We start from the raw sequence: 19,646 nt of genomic DNA, 5'->3' as shown, positions 1-19,646 counted from the left end.
TCTGACACTAACTAGCTGAGGGAACTTGGACGAGTCACTTAAATTTCTCGCATGTAAAATAAAAATAATAACAGTATCTACCCTAACTGGAAACAGAAATCTAAAGTCCCATGCTGAACTTTGGAATATATCTGTATATTGATTTCCTGTTGATGCTATAACAAATTGATGACAAAGCTAGTGGCTTACAGCAACACAAAGTTGCTCTCTTATCTCAGAGATGAGATATCCAGACTCAGTTCCACGGTACTGAAGTCACAGTGTCAGCAGATCTGATTCCGTCTGGGGCTCTCGGATGAGAATCTGTTTCTTTGCCTTCTAGCTTCTAGGGGTCTCCTGTGTGCCTTGACTTGCAGCCCCTTTCTCAGTCTTCAGAGCACATCACTCCGATCAGCATGTCCATCGACACATCACCTTCTTCTCCTCTGTTGTCAAATCTCCTTCTGCCTCCCTCTTATAAAGCCACATGTGACAACATTTAGGGCCCATCCGGATAAACCACAATAACCTCATCTCAGTATCCCTAACTCAACCACATCTGCAAAGTCCCTTCTGTTGCATAAGGTGAAAGCCTTTGGGGATTAGAATGTGGACATCTCTGAGACACCATTATTCAGCCGACCACAGTGCGGGACTAAATGAGATGGTTCAGTTCCTAAGAATATCATATTTATATCACATCTGCTCAACAGAGTTTAGGTAGTTGAAGTTATTAAACTATTTCCACTTAAAAATTCATGGCATTCCTGTAAATGCCTATTGTGCCAGGAGTTTTTAGTATTAACTAAAATATATATTTGTTCCTTTAGAGCAAAGGCATGTTGAGGCTAATAGTTTATGAGCAGAAATGATAGCCATTCCATGACAGCTCTTAGAAATGGTTAACCTGATTTATTGCCTAAACCAAAACACTTTTGAGAATAAAAGGAAAGTCTACTCCAAATCAGTGGGTACATGTTGTGACTACTGAAGGCAAACTGGGATGTATGGTCACCCTACTTAAAATATCCTGTGAAAGCTCCTAGGCCTCTTCCTCTGCAGTGGGGACCCTGGAGACCGTGTGGTCTCACAGGTTGAAGGAGGTTGCTCAACCCTTCCTGGACTGTGCATGAGAAAGAAAGAAGCCTTTATTGCCCCTGAGATTAGGGGCTTATTTATTAGGACAGCACAGACATCCTAACTAAAATACATATATTGTGGCTAGTTTGTTCTACCCTTATCATATTTCTGGACAGGGGAAAATTCCATCAGAGGGAGCTTTAATTCCACTTAAAGGTCAAGACTTTGAACCTCAGCAGCAAAGACATAGGAAGCAAGGCTCTCAGTGGGTATGTGGAAGCTGGGTTCCCTCCTGAAGGGCTGTGTTTCATCTGCCTGGGCTTTTGACCTGGGATACAGAAATGAAAACTCCAGAGTTTGAAGAATACTTGGCATTTCTTGATGCTTTTTTAGGAAGGAACTCACTGGGCTTAATGTCTGGCAACTAGAAACTGGGCTTCTTTAGAGCAAAGGCTTTATAAAGAACATGAGCTGAAGTCTGCATTCTGTTCATGGGACTTTGTTGCTTAGAATCAAAGCATGAAGGGCTTTGTTCACTGGCAGCTCCCACTGCAGTAGCAAACTGGAGGGCTGACCTCACGCACACAGTGTGGAAAGAAACTGCTGCTTGTGCTGACCCTTTATTCCCATCGTATACACCACAAGCAGCTGCAGATCATTCTCACAGTGCAGCTAACACTGACCAGCAAGCAATTTCTGATAGAAGTCTAATGGAGTTCACAATTTACAAAGAAATCTCATGTAAATTATCTCACTGAACTCTTCTTAGGATTCTAACTTGAGCAATCAGCCTTTGTCTGTCAATACTAATAAGAGGGTGTGGAGAAGACAGGGGCAAGGACAGAGGAGGAGGAAGGAAGGAAGCAGGTGGAGTGGGAATCCCTTGCTGAGCCTCCCTGAACATCTACTATGATTTGGATGTGCAGGTAGCATAGCAAGCACTTTTGTCGAATGATAATTCTGTGGCCAAAATAAAATGTGTCAACATTAATAAAGACTTTTTTTTTATTCATCAAGAGTAGTTTAACAGCTCTCCAGAGAATTATGCTGAGTGAGAAAATGTTGGCCCCAAAAGGTTACATACTGTATGGTTCCTGTTACATAACAATTTAGAAATAACAAGATTATAGAAATGGAGAATAGATTAGTAATTGTCAGAGGTCAGGGACAGGGTAGGGGGTGGGTGGGTGGCTATAAAAGGACAGCAAGAGGGTCTCTGTCATGACAACATGGTCCCTTATCCTTACTTTATTCACGTCAGCACCCTGGTTGTGATGCTGTACTAAAGTTTTGCAAGATGCTACCACTGGGGAAAACTAGGTAAAGTTTACACAGGATTCCTCTATATTATGTCTTATAATTGCAAGTGAATCTACAGTTATCTCAAAACAAAAACTTTAATTAAAAAAGGATGGTTGAAAATATTAATAATACATCTATAAAATATCCATGTACTCTTTTGAAAATTAGCAAGCATTGAGATAGGCAAAAAGCCATAATTAAGGGAGTTATTAATGGTCAAATGAACAAATGACTCATTTCACATTATTCTAAGGCTGGAAGAAATAAAAATTTCCATGATGTATTGAATGCTTAGCACTGGCACTGTACTAAAGGTATTGCATGTTGTTTCTAAAGTAATCTTACATGAGGAGTAGCTTTCACCAATGTACAAAGAAACAGAAACACAGAGAAAGTAACCTGCTCACAGTCACACTAATCAACAGATGGTGGGACCAAGGATCAAATCATATTTTTATCCACTAACATACATTGGTCCCGTGACCTGCAACAGGATCTAACTGATCTGAGGTCTTTGAGGATTGATGACTGGTCCACAAGGGCGAGACTGAACTAGAACTTGAGCTGATGGCTCTTCCCACCATACGATACTCTCACAGGTGATTGAGAAGAGAACTTAGTGGCATTAGCTGCCTGGGATAGAGGTGGAATAAGGGCAAACTCCCTAAGGGCTCATGTCCAAAGTATTAACAAGGAAAATGGGTAAATTTACACCTGCTCCTTCTCTGAGTATTTATTTAAATATAAAGAACGTTTGTCCGGAGAATTTTCAAAAGCTTCCCAACAGACTCAGCTATATGAGGCAAAAGTCAACACCTCTTCAAATGTAAGTATAATCCTATTGTTAAGGATCTGGTTTTTTAATCAAGACAAAACTGTTTAGCAAAATGAATGAAGTAAATGAGACTCAACATTTAACTCAGTTTTCAGCAAAATAGAAAGCAATGAACAGATTTGCTGATGGTACTCCTGACTTTCACCTTCTTTGAAGTTATACAAAGTGACTAAACTTAGGAAACTGTCCCTTTGATTCTGAAAGACAGTTAAATTCCCAGTGAGGCTAGGTTTGCTTCATCAGGCTGTATTCACACTTCTCGCCACTTTCACAGTAAATACATAATATCAGGTTCTTGATTATATTTTGGTTTGACTTACATCCAAGTATCATTATACCCCCAAACTGCACGTATAACAAAAGTGGGACCAGTACTTGGAGCACAGATAATGCAAAGGCTCTCGAATCCTTAATGAACGAGAGCATATTTCACCTTGACACTGTTGCTGGCAAATCTCTGAGAGATGAGCATTTTGAAAACCCTATAAACAGCTTAGCCTTTTCTTAGCATTTTGAAGAGCACAGTAATAGCCTGGCCTTTTCTTAAGAGCTTTCTTTTTCCTTTAGCCAAATTTGACAGTTAGAAGTGAATAGTGAGAGGATGGAATCAAAGTCAGCGCTGTGTTTTAAAAGCAGTGTGAAACTGATGTCATCTGGCATTGTCTTCAAAAGAATGTAAGAATATTAAGTAGATGTCTCAGGAACTTACATACAAAGGGTACTCTTCACTCGAAGACAGAATGATAATGTCTCACAGAAGAAAGATGTAATTCTAGATGCCCACAAAATCTATTCAGATGGCTCTTGGGTGGTACAAAAAAAGAAAGAAAAAAAGAAAGAAAAGAATATCTGCAACTTTCAACTTAGCCCAAAGAAGTTATATTAATATAATTAATTTTTAAATACTTAGTCAACACCTTCCATAGAATATATGGAACCTTGTGCCCAATGCTATAAAATGACGGTTTTAACACAGTATTGTCATTACCACCGTTTGGGAAGTTTTGTTAAAAAGAAACCCAGAGGCATACAGTAATGTAATAAAATTAGCCAAAAGAATTAACCAGCCTGGCACCAACTTCTAGGATTTAACAGCCTAAAAATAATGTGAAGTGGAAGCTGTCCTATACAACCAGGGGCCCATGTGACCCCATCCAACACCTGGAAAAGCTGTCTAAGTTATTTCAAAGGATGCCTTGAGAATCCACCTCGTTTATTTTCTACCCTCTGGGTGTAAACACACTCAGCAACTTCAGGACAATTACCTGGGGAGCGTTGCCAGGAGCAGCCTCTGCTCAGAGGAGGAACAGGCCTAGAAACTGGGAGTGTTTAATTGGCTGCTGTGGCAAATTGCACTTTCCCAGAAAGGCTGCAGCCGTAACCCCCAACCCACATATCGTTCTTACAATGTATACTCCTCCCATCGAGAGGTGGGGTCTGTGTTCAAACTTGAATCTAGGTGGACTTAGGACTACTGGGAAAGAGTCACTATGTAACTTGCAAAGCCAGGGCATAAACACGACAGAGCTTCTAGTTCTCCTGGAAGGCTCGCTCTTGAGACTCAGACACCACGCTGCATGGAAGCCCACCAGCCACAGAGAGGTCTTATGTCCACAGCCCAATCTGTGTTTCCAGCCCTCAGCCCCCAACAGCCAGCATGTAGCACCAAACCACGTGAGCCTTTGACCCTCAGGGATATCAGCCCCCTGCAGCTGAATCCTCCCCGAACTTGGAGTCTGCCCAGCTGACACCCCAAATGCCATGGGGCAGAGACAAGCTGCCCCAGTATGCCCTGTCCAAGTCATGGCCCACAGAATCCTTGAGCCTAATGAAATGATGTTCATTTTATGCCACTAAGTTTGGGGTGCTTTGCTAACAATAGTAAGTGGAACCTATGAGAATAGAGAATATATGTGGTTAAGAGGGATACAGGCAGCCATTCCCAGCACTTGTATTAGTCCAGCCTCTCTTCTGGGAATGTCCTCAGAGGCTTTCTCCTAGGCATGCTGTTGTTCGACTACACAGCCACTCCTGAGGGAAAGAAATCTACTTACAAGGATCTAACTCCTACTGAACTCAGAGAGCTCTTAGAGGATAATAATAGTAACTATTTTGCTTAGTATGTGGCCAGGCATTGTTCTAAGACTTTTACACGGATTACTCATGTAATCACACAACAAGCCTATGAGGTATGTACTATTTTTATTTCCAGTTTACAAATTGGGAAACTGAAGCATGGAGGGTGAACAATTTGCCAGGAGTGAGACAACTAGCAAATACCAGGGCTGGGCTGGGACCTGGAGTCAAGCCGTTCAGCTCTCGGACCTGCCCTCAGCCCCTGCACATACCCCTTCCCAAATCCCAACTCGAACCCGCCCTCAGCGGCATCTTGCTCAGTCCATCCCTCCCTTGAATGGCCAAGAGTCCCCAGACAGAACGGGTGGGACAGTGCTGGCTTCAGTGTGCTGATAATGGTCAAGAGCCCAGGCTCTGTAGTCTGCCAGTCCTGACTGTGACAGTCACCAGCTGTGCGACTTCGGGCAGGTCTTTTAACCTCTGTCACCCTCTTTCTCCCCATCTTTATGCAAAACAATCATCCACTTTAAAACCACAACCACCGTCGTCTCCATGTGTGTAAGCTCTAGCCCCATGCCTGCTTTCCTTTCCCTCCATCAGCCTTTCCAGGACAAGGACTCAGCTTTCTCATCGCTGATTTCTTCGGGGGGCCCGACACAGTGCCTTGGATTCAGCTGCAGATTTTAAACTGAGTTTTTTTTAAAAAAACAAAAACAAAAAACTTCCCTCTGTATTTATTTCTGTATCCAGAACTTGTGGGATTGTCCCATTCTTTCCATCCCCATGAACAAAACCGTAGGTCATGTTCTCACCACTGAACCTAAGGCCAGAGCTGGGACCTCGGTTTTCTGCTAATCTTCCTAATCAGAGGAAAATGCTTTCACAGATGCTCTTGATCATGTTTACCTAAGTGTTCTCTACTGCCTTCCACTTATTTTCCAAAGTAATTAAAACTTTTAACCATGAGCCATAGGAGCTTCTTCTTGCTTGATTTGTTATAAGGAACCAGAGAACCTTTCTGAAAAGATACCAAAGGGAATTTCTCACCTTCAGAATTAAGCCAAAATAATATCAGAATATTAACTGCTATTATTACTGAGGAGTGGTGTTTGGCCCCCAAGGGTCTCTTGCACCCTGTACCGTCACTGCTGCTGTATTTGCCTGTCTCCCCCTCTAAACTGCAGGCTCCCTTTAAGGCAGGGACTCTGGCCTTTACTTCTGTATCCCTGCCTAGTGCAGCGGCTGGCACAGAGGAGAAACTTGACAGATGCATGAAGTTGAGTTACAAGCACCTGAGCCTCCTGCATGCTGTCAGCTCACTAGCGTCTCACACCACGTGTCTCTTCTCGTCTCACATCTGCCTCTGTTGACGTAACTCCTACAACCCAGGAAGCCAAGTGCTCATGGAGAAAAATCACAAGCCAAGTAGCCTAGTGTCCCAACAAATTTATGACTTTTAAATCTCAGTGTGGCCTTCATTCTTTTTGTCTTTCGTCAGCTACTTCACCCATCACACATCATGACTGTGAGTGACCAAGATCTCCATCTCTCTCTTGACACCCTGGACTCTCTATCCCTTTCCACTAATAGGTAAACTTGTGTCCATTTCACCGAGAAAGTGAAAACCACCGGGTGTGAACTGCCTCAGCTTCTCCCACCCTTTTCTTACAAAGTTCGTACCTGAATCTGCTACCCCAAGACCTGGGGAGAGCAATGTCCTCCCTCCGCGTCTGGTCGGCTGTCTCACCTGTGCTGCTGAAGTCTTTCTGTTCCTTGCCCTCTCCCAGAAGGCCTGGCTTCCCATCCATTCTTCACCCTCCACCCCACTAGCTCTTTCCCCCTAGCACCACTCCTGTCCTAACAGCCCTCTTCACCAACTGTCGCCTCAAGCTGTCCCTCTCCCCTCTCCGATTTCACTAAAACCTTCCTGAAGATTCATCTGCATTTGCAGCTTTTACTTTCTCACCTCTTACTCTTCAATTCCCTGTAGCACCTGCTCTCTATTCTAATAAAACATTCACTGGAAGCGGTTTAGTTAAAGATGCAGATCCTAGATTGAAACAGAACGGTATTTGACTCCTGTCTCCTCCACTCGTAAGCTGCAAGGTCTTGGGCGTGCTGCTCAATGTCCCCGTGCATGTCTCCTCGGTTCTACAATGAGGAATAATACTAAGCAGCTGCATAGAGGTCCTGTGATATTAAATGAGATACTATAGTTAAAACACTGAGTAGTGTCTGCACATGCCCTGTGCTCAATAAATATTGAAATGATTACTACTAGTAGTAATATTTGCATTTTAATGATTATTATCATTATTGTTTGTCAGGTAGGTTTGGCTAAAAATCCTTAAAAGAAAATCATACTAAACTCATGCAGCTGAGAAAACCTAATTTGCAATCTTTGCATCTCGTGGCTTAGGGTCACCTTCTCCACCTTCAAAGCAGGATCTGCTCCTAGAAATTTCCTTTCCATACTGGTTCTGTATGTTGGAAGTCAGTTCAATTCATACCCACACACAAACGGACATTCACAGATTAGATAGACTTACTTGTATCATGTGAGCTGATAACAAAATATCTAATTCAGTTGAATGCAGGAATTTGAACCTATACTGCCTTTGTAGCAACAAAAGTATCTACACCAATGTTTTGCATGCAGTTGGAGTGAATAATTACTGATGGGCAGATAGTTGTATAAAATGGCTTAGTCTTCCCCATGGTCAGTCACAGCAAGAGCAGAAAGAATATTTTTAGCATCAGGTTTCAATCCTACCTGGCAACTTGGAAACGGCAAAAATTTGAACCTACATAGGCAATGAGAGGCTTGCTTTATTGTTGATACACCTAATGATCATTTATATTCTGTGATTACTCACTAAGAAGGTTAGCATGGAGCACTCACTCCCTTCCTTCATCTCTTTGTCACAAGCTGTGTGTGGCAATATTTATTTTAATTAGGAAGAGGCAATACAGGCAAAGGTGATTGTAATAGGTATGTTCAAGAAAGAATTAAATTGCAAAGATTTCACCCCAGTAATAAAAATGGCTTCGCCAAGGCATATAATTTTGTTTGTGTAAGAATTTACTTCCTGGAACAAGTCGTAAAGGCCCATGTGCCATCCCAGCAGTACTAGGTAAATCTTGCTTTCGGTGTAAGCATTAGCATGGGGTTCAACCGGGAGGTGCCTTCTCTTGGACTGTGGCTCTCTCACCACTGGGATCTCATGTTGGGATCCTGCACACTGACTTAACTCTTCTAGCATGCAACAATGATTGACAGCACAGGCAATCATAAATCATTCCTGGTTCTTTCTCTATCTTTCATACTGTTCCTCTCCTTTTCTATCACTATTTCAATACAAATTTGGATCCCAAAACGCTGGTTTAAATTAGCTGATTAGGGGATGAAGATTTCACACATGAAGACAGGACTGTGGTAGGGATGAAAATGATGATTAAATAGCTAATAATTACTGAACATTTTTTTGCACGAAGCCCTATTCCAAATACCTTGTACACATTATTTTCTTATTCCTCACAATTGTGAAGGTTGATAGTTACATATGAGAAAAAAGAGACTTAAATTACTTGCCTAAGGTCATACAACTAACAAGATTCAAGGCTGATATTCCAACTCAGACTTACCAGAAGCCAAACCCCAATGATATCATAAAAATTCATCTTAAAATAACAAATTCTTTTTCTGTTGACTTATTTTTAACCACATTTGTACAAAATTAGATTTAAGCTTGATTATTTATTATCTGTAGTTCACCAGAGTAAATCTACATATTTCCATTATAAGAAATTAAGTTTGCTATGTAAAAAAAAAAGGGAAAAGGACATGAATGGTCAAATGAAAAAAAAATTTGAAGCAACAGCTACTAAATTCCAGGTGTTTAAAACTAAAGGGAATTTAATTCAACTTGAGAAACAGTAACCAGGGGATGTAGTATACAAGGCACTGTAAGTACTGAAAGATAAGACAGCAGCACTTCTGCCCTCAAGAAGCTGATCATCTAGTGGGACAGACTCAGTGCAGCACTTCAGGTCTTACTAGAAACGTCACCTTCTAAGAGAAGTCTTCCCTGACCACCTATCCAAACTGTCACCCCATTCCCTGTTACTTTCTATCACAGGTGTCAGCAAACTTTTTCAGTTAAGGGCTAAACAGTAAATACTTTAGGCTTTGTGTGCTATATGGTCTCCTGTCAACACTACCCAACTCTGCTGCTGTAGCTTGAAAGCAGCTATAGATGGTAAGTAAACAAATGGCTGTGTTCCAGTATAACCTTCTGTATAAAACATGCAGTGATCTACATAGAATTCACAAGCTATGGTCTGCTGACACTACTCCAACATATCACTGTTTTTTCCTCCACAGCACGTAACAAAATCTGAAATTATCTTGCTTATTGATTTATATGCTATTTCCCTCCACAACAATGGCAGCTCCAAGGAAGTGGGATCCTTGTTGCTTGTTCCCAGCTGGCTGTCCAGGGCCTATAAGGGAGTTCCTGACACATGGACAGTTCACTCTAAATATCTATTGATTGACTAGATGAATGAATACTATTTCACAAAAGGAGAAACAGATAGCCTGCCAACAAATGTATGAACTATATTTGGCCTTATTGTTAATAAATATGAAATAATTGAAAACATCATTTTTCACTTGTCAGAGCTATAATGGTTAGAGGAAGAGGAGGTGAGGAAGAAGTGGGAGGGAAGAGAGAGGAGGAAAGGGGAACTGGTGTAGATGAATGTGTGGGTACACTGACCTCATCCACTGCTTATGGAAGAGAGAATCGATGCAACTTCGAGGTCTATTTGCAATTATATACCAAAACGTACATGCCAAATAAAAAATGGGCAGGGAATTGAATAGACATTTATCCAAAGAAGATATACAAATGGCCAAAAAGCACATGCAAAGATGCTCAACGAAATTAGTTATTAGGGAAATGGAAGTCAAAATCACATGAGATATCATTTTATACCTATGAAGATGGCTATTATAACAAAAAGGAAAATAAGAGTTGTTAAGGATGTTTTTGAGAAATTGAAACCATTGTACATTGCTGGTGGTAATGTAATATGTACAGCTACTGAAAACAGTTTGGGGGCTCCCCAAAAAGTTGAATACAGAATTGCTGTATCATCCACTAATTCTGCCCCTAGGTATATACCCCCAAAGAATTCAAAGAAAGTACTCAACAGATACCTGTACACCTAAATCTAGTGCAGCATTACTTACAATGCCAAAAGGCAGAAACAACTCAGATGTCCATTCACAAAAGAATGGATAAACAAAATAATGGAATATTATTCAGCCTTTAAAAGGAGTGAAATACTGATACGTAGTATAATGTGGATGACATTGGAAACATTATGCTAAATGAAATAAGCTGGCTATAAAAGGACCAGTATTGTGTAATTCCATTTATATGAGGTAGCTAGAATAGGTGAATAGTAGAATAGAGGTATAAAGTAGAACAGAGCTTACCAGGAGCTAAGGGAAGAGGGAATGGTGAGTAATTTAATGAGTACAAAGTTTGTTTGGGATGATGAAAAAGTTCTGGACATGGATGGTAGGGTGGTTGCACAACTCTGTGAATGTACTTAATGCCAATGAAGCGTACACTCAGAAATGGTTAAGACTGTAAATTTTACATTATGTATATTTTACCATGATGAAAAATGTATGTATGCTTTTTCACTCCAAAATCCTATTCCTAAGCATTAACCCTAAGGAGTAATGAAGAGTGAAATATACATATACTAGAGCCCATCAACCTTAAGATCATGAATAAAGATCTAGTTATATAAATAGAGCTGCTATAACAAAGACTATTACACAGGCATTCAATATGACAAGGTAGGCTTTTCACATAAAAATATCTCTATACTATTACTGTTCATTAAAAAAACAGGCTACAAAATGCATATTCAGTATGATCCCATTGACATAAAATTCTAAAGTTTATCTATACATAGGAAATTTTTCAGATATTTTCCAAAATGTTAGTGGTTATCCTCTGAATGATAGATTTAAGATGACTTTAAATTATCCTCTTCATAATTATCTGTACTATTTGATTTTTAACAGACTATTTTTAACCAAAGCAACATGCTATTATTAACTCATGTTTATCATGTTTTCACATTAATTAAGGAGGGTTAGGCCCTTGATACTTTCATAATAGATGTTTTCTGTATTTCTGTTTCCATAGCAACAATAATACTTGTGAGAGAACCAGATATAGTTTAAAACAGGAAACAAACTGTGGGATACCAGGGGGGAATGGGTTGAGGTAAAGGGAATTAAACTTCCAGTGATAAAATAAGTCATGGGGATGTCATGGGGATGTAAGGTACAGCATAAAGAATGTAGTCAATATATTATAATAACTTTATATGGTGACAGAGAGTAACTAGACTTATCATGAGGATCATTACATAATTTATGAAAATATTGAATCCCTATGATTACAGCTGAAATTAATAGGATATTGTATGCTACTTTTATTTCAATAAAAATAAGTAAACAAACAAATAAATGAATAATAAAAGAGTTACATACCTCAGATAATGGTGTTACCTCTCTATCAGTCAAAAACAGACTTATTATTTCAGAGCAACATTCAATAATCATGTTCTAGAAATAAGAAGACAACACAATGAGGTTGATCTTATTGGTAAAATATTAGATATTTTCATTATAAGTTATTTATCATTTATCTTTTCTTGAAACATCACCTAACCCTAATTTCCACAATGAAGCTTAGAGGGCCTCAGAGGTCACAACCCCTCAAGTAACTCAGGTTATTTGGAAAAATACAGGATAACCACTAAAGATAATATTTAATAATGGATAATACATTATCTTAGGATTTAGGATTTTTTTGTCCTGGACATTCACTGTTAAAATTCATGGTACAGAAGAATAACAAGTAAAGTAATTCACACCAAAACAAGATTTTGGAAAATCACTTTTCTTCAGAGAGGAAAGCCCTGAAATAGAGGTTCAGATCCAAGAAAGGAGTTTGAGCAGAGAAAATGGCTGGGAATTGAGGGAGAAATGGAAAAAGCAAATGAAGAGGAAACGAGAGCCAATATCATGTGTTGTCTGGTGTTGATGACACTGCCACAGCCCCTCCTGTAAGGACACGGCTATGCCTCCATGTGGACCTCTGACCCCAGAGGGATCTACCTGTGGGCAGGGCCGAACAGTTATGACAAGTCAGAGGAGCCTAGAGGAGGCAGAGTGCAATGATAAACACCGTGAACAGAGAAGACGTCCGGAGGAAGGGTCATGTGACTGAGCCTTGGAAGAGTAGCAGGGTTTCAGTTGGCAGACAATGGGCACAGGGACATGCCAGACACAGGGAGCCACATGAGCAATGAAACAGTGGCTATTCAAGGAAGATAAAGGGTCCCATGTAGTCTTTACTGCAGGCGTGGATAGGAAGCATGGCAGCAAGAGGGGTGAGGAATAGGCTGGAGAGGTAAATTTAAAATGGAACATGTGAAAAAGTAAGGAATTTGGATTATGTTGTGTAGGAAATTGAGAGGCACTGGGCTGAGGGAATAATCCAATTGCTTTAAAAAGACAAATCTGGCCACAGTTTAAAGGTGAACTGTACTGGGAAGAGAGAAGAGAAAGAGAAATCAGCTAGGAAGCTACTCAAACTGTTTGCCCAGGGAGTGACCAGGCCTAGAAATAAGCCAGCGTCCATGGGACCAAAACAGATGGAGGGCAGGCAGGCCATCCACACTGCTCAGGGCACACGGGTGTCCCAAGAGGAGCATTCCAGCCTCCTCCTCCACTTCACTAGGCAAGGGGGGACACCATCCACTCCTATGTACTCTTCTTATTTATCCATATTTCTATATTTCGAATGGAATTATTAGGACTGGTTAAAGGACGTTTTCTTTCTATATAAAAGTTTTCAATAACAGCCATGATGGGTTACTGTCATGATTTCAACAAGAGCTATCAAGCAAAATGACAGTCTGTATCATTAATCATTTCACATAACAAATGAAGACAGCAATGTTACTGATGAATGCCTTCCATTGCCTGTCTCAACATTTATAATACAGAAATTTCGTCTCAGCAACATTCTATTTCTTTGCCATTATTTGAGGTAAACCACATAGACACGTTGGAAATTGACTCGATGTTGGGCTGTGAGAGACCCCACGTGACCCTGCTACCGCAGAATGCAGACGGGGCAGGTCCTGAGCTCATCAGTCCCGAGCAGAAAGCTGCCAGAGGCGGGCTGCAGCTGGCGAGGGGGCCGGCAGGGCCCCCAGTGACACCGCTCTATCTTTGCCTTTTTTACCCTGAAAGAGGAGCATCTGTTGATTCTATGACAGATGCCCTCTAAGTTACTTCACAAGTAACAAAGCCAAATCTTTGACTTAGCTGAAGTCCTTATCATCCTTTAGGGTGGGTCATACGACGCCCTCCCAGGCGCTGCCCCCACCTTCTCCTGCTCCCAACACCCATCCCTACAGTCCTTCCCTGCAGGGCAAAGTTCATTCACTTATTCACTCCACACTTACAGAATGCGTCCTAAGTGCCGTGAGTGGTAATGAACAAGATGGAAAGAGAGCCCTCAAGGAGCTCCTGGTCTGGTGGAGGAACAGGAGAGGCGGACTCCTACAGCACTGTGTGGTGAGACGGGAGGCAGGAAGCATTCGGTCCCACTCACCTCCTCCTCAGTCCCACCTCCCACCACCTGCACCCTGCACTCTTCCCCAGCAGATGTCTCTCTGTCCCGTGAATTCAGTTCCGTGTCACACCTCCCTGCAATATCTGTTCAGACTGTATCCTCAGTCGGCAATGAGTGCTCTCCACAGGTCTCCAGCTAGAAGGGTCACAAGCAAGTACAAAAGAGGTACTCGGCTTCAGCTGCTGGGCTAGCTATTGGAGGTAAGATGCTGAATGAGACCTCCAAGCAAAGGAATTTGCAGTCAGGAGAGAGGAACAGATATAGACAGATAATTGCCAAAACAATGCATGAAGGACACAGGGTTACTTTGTGGTCGAAGGGAAAATGGCCTTTATTTCAGTTATAGGGGCTACAAAATGCTCTTGAGCTGTTTAGGCAAGTACAAAGTTTAGCTCAACTTTCTCTCTCTCTCTCTCTCTCTCTCTCTCTCTCTCTCTCTCTCTCTCTCTCACACACACACACACACACACACACACCCCTATGTAAATGAGATTTAAAGGACAATAAATTAGAATACTTTGGGTTATTAGAATAACCCCACCATTGAGAAGGAAGGACTTTGCCATTTTATATAGGGTAGAATCCGGATAATGGTGGAAATAGGAAAACTGAAAGAAGTCAGAGAGGCTACACTGAACTACGTAATAAACAACTGAGCCAGAGCAGGAAGGAGAGAGGAAACAGAACCCTCCTTGCAGGCTGAGTTGGGAGGGAAAGTTTTAAGAGTTTGAGCCAAATAAGACAGATCTTGGAGAGCAGCTGTGGATGTAAGAGAGACACTAAGAGCAAGACAGTTGGGGAAAAAAGATTGAAAAGAAGTTTTGCTGTGTATAATGAAAGGATTCCCTCTTAGATATTTTTATGAGAGATTTCATAAAAACTGAGATTATCTTCAATGGTTTTGAACATCAGATTGATGTTTCTTTGAACACCACACTTTACTAAGAGGGGGCTTCCAGGTGGCTGGGCTCATTATGAATGACATCTGGGTACCGATGGCCACATTCAAACAATGATCATCTCCTCTAGGACAGGAACCTATTGTTCTGATTTCTGTATGTCATCTCCCCAGGCCTGGAAAATTTTTGTACATAATAGCTCCTCAAAAAGAATTTGTTAATTGATGCTGATGTCCAATTGTATTTTGTGCTATGTTTTCATAGTACTTTGATATTTGCGATATGTTGACTGTATACTACTTTTAATCACCTCGTACAATCCAGGTATTCCACCAATATTTGCTGAACTCAGCTTAGGTGGCTTGGTAAACATATTTTAAGCTTTTCACATCAGTATGCTATCATTCCAAATGGGGTGTTTTTCTCTTAAAATCAGGATGGTTTGCATCGTTCAGGTTCTTTAAAGCACCTGGTAAGCTCTGAAGACACCCCTAAAGCTGTGAATGACAGGGTAAAATAACTCAGTCATTCTGAGCCAGTGTTATTCATTTCAGAAGGACATACAAGGTTTTCGAGCCAGGAATGATAGGAACACCTGTTCTGTAGCCCTCCCAATACATCTTAAAATAATATCTGTGATCTGAATTTCTTGGCTTATTCTAGACCATAGACATTTGGGAGGAGGGAAAGAAAAAAAGGAAGGGAATGAGATAGAGAACAAGATTCACTACCTCCCATATCAACAAAAGGCACATTTTCTGGACCTTTGTATTTAATAACTCACCAAAAATCTATACACTGTGATAGAAATAAATATATTAGGTAATAGAGGTTATGAGGTCCTGTCCAATTTTGGAGCAGAATCGATCATTTCAAGTGTCCTTGTTAACTTCTAATTAGCTCCAAGTGAGGGTTGTCATGACAACGAAGGGGCAGATTTAGTCAATGGGATTTATTTTCTGTAACAGAGGATCTAGGTGCTGGTTAGCATACTGGATAAAAGAAAGCTGTGCATGTTCCTTCCATTTCTGAACTAATTTGTTTGCCTAACTGCCCAAACAAATATTAGTTTTTCTTTCACTTGGTGACATTCTCGCCTACATAGAACTAACAGAACTGGAACATGTCTAAAAATGCTCTACTTAAAGCTGAAGAAACACATGAAGCAAGACACAAACCTTGGTTAAGGCAAGGAAGGTTCTCTGGATTCCTCCCTCTGCTTACATTCAAAAGCCTCCCCTCTTGCTCCCACTTATTCTGGATTTCTTCATATTCATAGTCAATCTCTTGCCTCAGATACTGGCAAGAAGTTGCGATGAATTTGATGAATTTGATACCTACATTGGATTCCCAAGGAAATTCTGATGACTTGCATTCCAAAGAGACTGTTTTTCCATCTCAGAGCAGTATCAGAGTGAAAGAATCATTTTCAGATGAGAGAGGAAAATTAGTTCCATGAAAGGTTAAGTGACTGATCCCTAGGTAGTAAAGTTGAGTAGCAGAGAACAACCTAGAATCCCTCCTCTAATGGATGCTAAGTCACCTGCTTCAGATGATCAATGCTGAGAAAACAAATGGGTTCAGGAGAAAATAATCATTTTTCATACATGAATTCTACAGAAGTGGACTCGGGGACAATTTCAGCAAAGAATATTGTAGACTGTCGCTCAAATACAGCTATCTGGTAAGTTTGGTCTTATGACTGAAAAACTGATTTTAAGTGACCTACAAAAGAAGTTCAGAAATAACACGAGTGGGATTCTTCTTGAAAAAAATATATGAAAACAAACCATGAACTTTATGAAAAGAAATTTATATTATATATACTATATGTATATGCATATATAATTTCATAGTTGTTTGGCATTTCTGATCTAATGGGAGAATTATAAGCGCTCAGTATATCAGTAGTATCATTAAACATCTGGTCATTGGTGCAGTAACATCTGAGGTCACTGAAAAGGAAGTGCAAACCACATTCTAAGACATCAACTCTATCATAAATCTAAGCACAGGGCAGAGATGTAAATAGTGGAAAGTGCCATTTTGCAATGGCTAATTGTTCTTGCCCAATGAACCCTCTTATAGCTGGGCTTGTTGCTTTCACAATAATGAATACTGCATTCACTCACTCTACTGGCAAATTCAGATTGAAAAGGCCGCCAAGTATATTCTGAAATCAGGATGGTTGCCAATTTTCACACTTTACACAGTGCATGCAAAGATGAGGTAAACAAGGATATGAAAAGAGCCACACCAATACTATGTTTCTAAAGAATTAAAAACAATTTTTTATTGGTAACCAGTGAAATATTAACCAAGTAGAAAGTGATTTAAGAAGAAAGACAAAACAGATAAATAAAGGGTGAGATCCTAGAAGCTTTCAGAGGAGAAAAACAAAGACGGGACCCAAGAGGCTGGGAATTCAACCAGGAAAACAGCACAGAGAGGTCTCAGAAGCAGAGCGGTGCTACAGCACTGCTGCCAACTGGTCCTCACTAGAGCAGGAGGATGGGGGCTTTCCAGAAAAAGCAAAAGAAATTGCGACTTTTTGATAAGCATGAACATCTGGAAAAAAAATCTATGAATGAACATATGAAAGCTCTGATATACTGATCAGAAAAGAGGCAAGTCAAGAAAAAGCAAACATTTTACTTGACGGTGAATCGTGCATATGGGGGCATAATAGCATAAATACTGGATACTGATTTAACTGAATTTTGTGTTGTTACAGTATTTAGAAGGGCAGAGGAAAGGAGAAGTTGGGGAGAAGCATAAGTAAGTTAATTCTTACATACAATAATCAAATCAATAGATATTATCTAAAATTGATACAAGGAAAAAACAATAATTATTTGTAGCTACTAGCATTATTCATCAGTATTTCTGTCTTTCCTCCTTCCAAGCTGGTAGTGTACGACATATTTGGTCAATGGAATGTTAGCGGAGGTGCAATGACAGAAACCTTAAGAGCCAGTGTGTGATTTGCCCCCTTTCCTACTTCCTTCATGGGACACGACGTCCCGTATGGTGGCTGTGCTGCCAGCCTCGATGCTGCCATGAGCAGACGTGGAGCAGGGCCACAGCTGACCCACTCAGATTTGAAGGTTGTTTGTTACCTTGATTTTCATGAATGTTACTGCATATTTTTCATATGTGTGGGAGTAAATAACAAAAGAAACACCTTGAAGAGTTGAAAATGGTTGCCTCTGCAAGCAGCACTTGGCGTGAGGAGAGACTGGGCAGGAGATTGGCACCTTTTATTCTAAGCCTTGTAGATCTACTTTATTTTTAAATAAATGGACAATAACTGAAGTATCTATACCTCCAGAAATTGGTCTAATGTGCGAATGTAAACTCAAAGAACAAGTGACATAGGCAGGAACACATATTCCCTGTTCCTCTCATTTCCATAGAAAGCAAGAAATTTCCACTCCACTCCTGAAGAAGAAGGGACATTTTGGGCTTCATCCAGACCCATTACTAATTTACTGACTGGAAAGGAGAGTGATTTATCTGATTGGTGAGTTTGGGAAAAGCAACAGAGCATGCTGGGCTCAGCCCCTTCCGGGCAATCTTTGTTTATAACATTGGAGGCACCTGCGGGATGACCAGTGCCTGCTTCTCAGTAGAGTAAGCCTGGTGAGCACCGAGGGATAGAGGGGAAATCCTGTGGTCATAGGAGTATGCCAGATGACAGCCTGAGGACGGGGGCAGGTCTGGCTAATTCAGAGGTGAAATGTTAGTCAACTCATTTGGTCACAGATCTAAAGCCATGTGTGCTAATCAGCTTCATCAGCAAGGAGGCTGACAACATTCTGATCGCCACATATCTACATATCTATCTGCTGTGTCCCATTCATCTGTGGGTTCAGTACTCAGCAGGGGAGAAAGGGAAACAGCCCTCTGTTCCAAAACACAAACATCAGTCATCACAAAGACCACTCAGCTGGGTGCTCAATTTAATAATGCACCAAAACGATACTGCCTCTTTTTGGCTAGAAAAATATATTTGCATGGAAAAAAGAGTCTGAAAGATATAGGCATATCTGTATTTTCTAGTTTCTACACATTTCTTGGGTAATACGAATGTTCAAGTCATAGACTTAAGAGTGGAAAAAGTAGCAGTAATGATATAAAGCTACAGAGCGTTGTTTTTTAGATTCACAGTTATATCTGAATCATCTCCCTAGGTTGTCTTTGTTTTCATTCCCCATCAGATTCTTATAATTGGTATGCCAGAAGAGCTTTGAAGGAAGCACTGTTTATGTATCCAAAGTTGGGTCCTATCTGGTACTCTAAAGTAGATGAAAGAGAGGAAAGAAGAGTCACAAAATGCAAGTTTAGGAACATAGCTCTGCTTTGATGAAGTAAAAAATCATTTAAATCAGTGTGTATGATGACATCTCTCCAGCAATAGCAGTGTAATTTCCATTATTTGATAACTTACTTCCATCTCTGCATCAATTGGTTTTTCTTCCTTTTCTTCTATTTCAGATTCACTTTCATTTGAAGTAACTTCAGGAGCTGATGGCAATGATATTTCAGCTATTTGCACAAGATTAGATAGTTTCTCGTGAATTGTAATAACTCTAAAAATAACAAATATATATACATGTATTTTATTTGAAACATTATGAAAGGCATTCATTTATTTCTAGAATTGGTAATACGTGTGAAGTAAGTCCTCAGTTATTTAACACTTAGATCTCTAGCATTCCCAAACATCACGCA

General features: G+C 40.5%; 1 protein-coding gene and 1 long non-coding RNA gene across 2 annotated transcripts in view; one reads left to right on the top strand and one right to left on the bottom strand.

Moving 5' to 3' along the window:
* Positions 1 to 19,646, bottom strand: part of CFAP54 (cilia and flagella associated protein 54) — a 302,501-nt gene that overhangs the window by 10,644 nt on the left and 272,211 nt on the right. The window contains exons 66-67 of the mRNA XM_037023126.2: positions 19,363 to 19,504; positions 11,856 to 11,930 (exon numbers count right to left, since the gene is read on the bottom strand). Of these exons, the coding sequence (XP_036879021.2) occupies positions 11,856 to 11,930; positions 19,363 to 19,504 (217 nt within the window). The remainder of the gene's footprint in view (positions 1 to 11,855; positions 11,931 to 19,362; positions 19,505 to 19,646) is intronic.
* On the top strand, positions 13,999 to 19,514 carry LOC108390812 (uncharacterized). Its single transcript, XR_001851597.3, has 4 exons — positions 13,999 to 14,213; positions 16,533 to 16,596; positions 18,329 to 18,435; positions 19,410 to 19,514. It is a non-coding gene; the product is annotated as an uncharacterized lncRNA (long non-coding RNA).

This window comes from Manis javanica, chromosome 10, assembly GCF_040802235.1.
Source record: "Manis javanica isolate MJ-LG chromosome 10, MJ_LKY, whole genome shotgun sequence".
Lineage (NCBI taxonomy): Eukaryota > Metazoa > Chordata > Mammalia > Pholidota > Manidae > Manis > Manis javanica.
The sequence above is the reverse complement of the archived record's forward strand: the minus strand, read 5'-3'. Positions and strand labels throughout refer to the sequence as shown.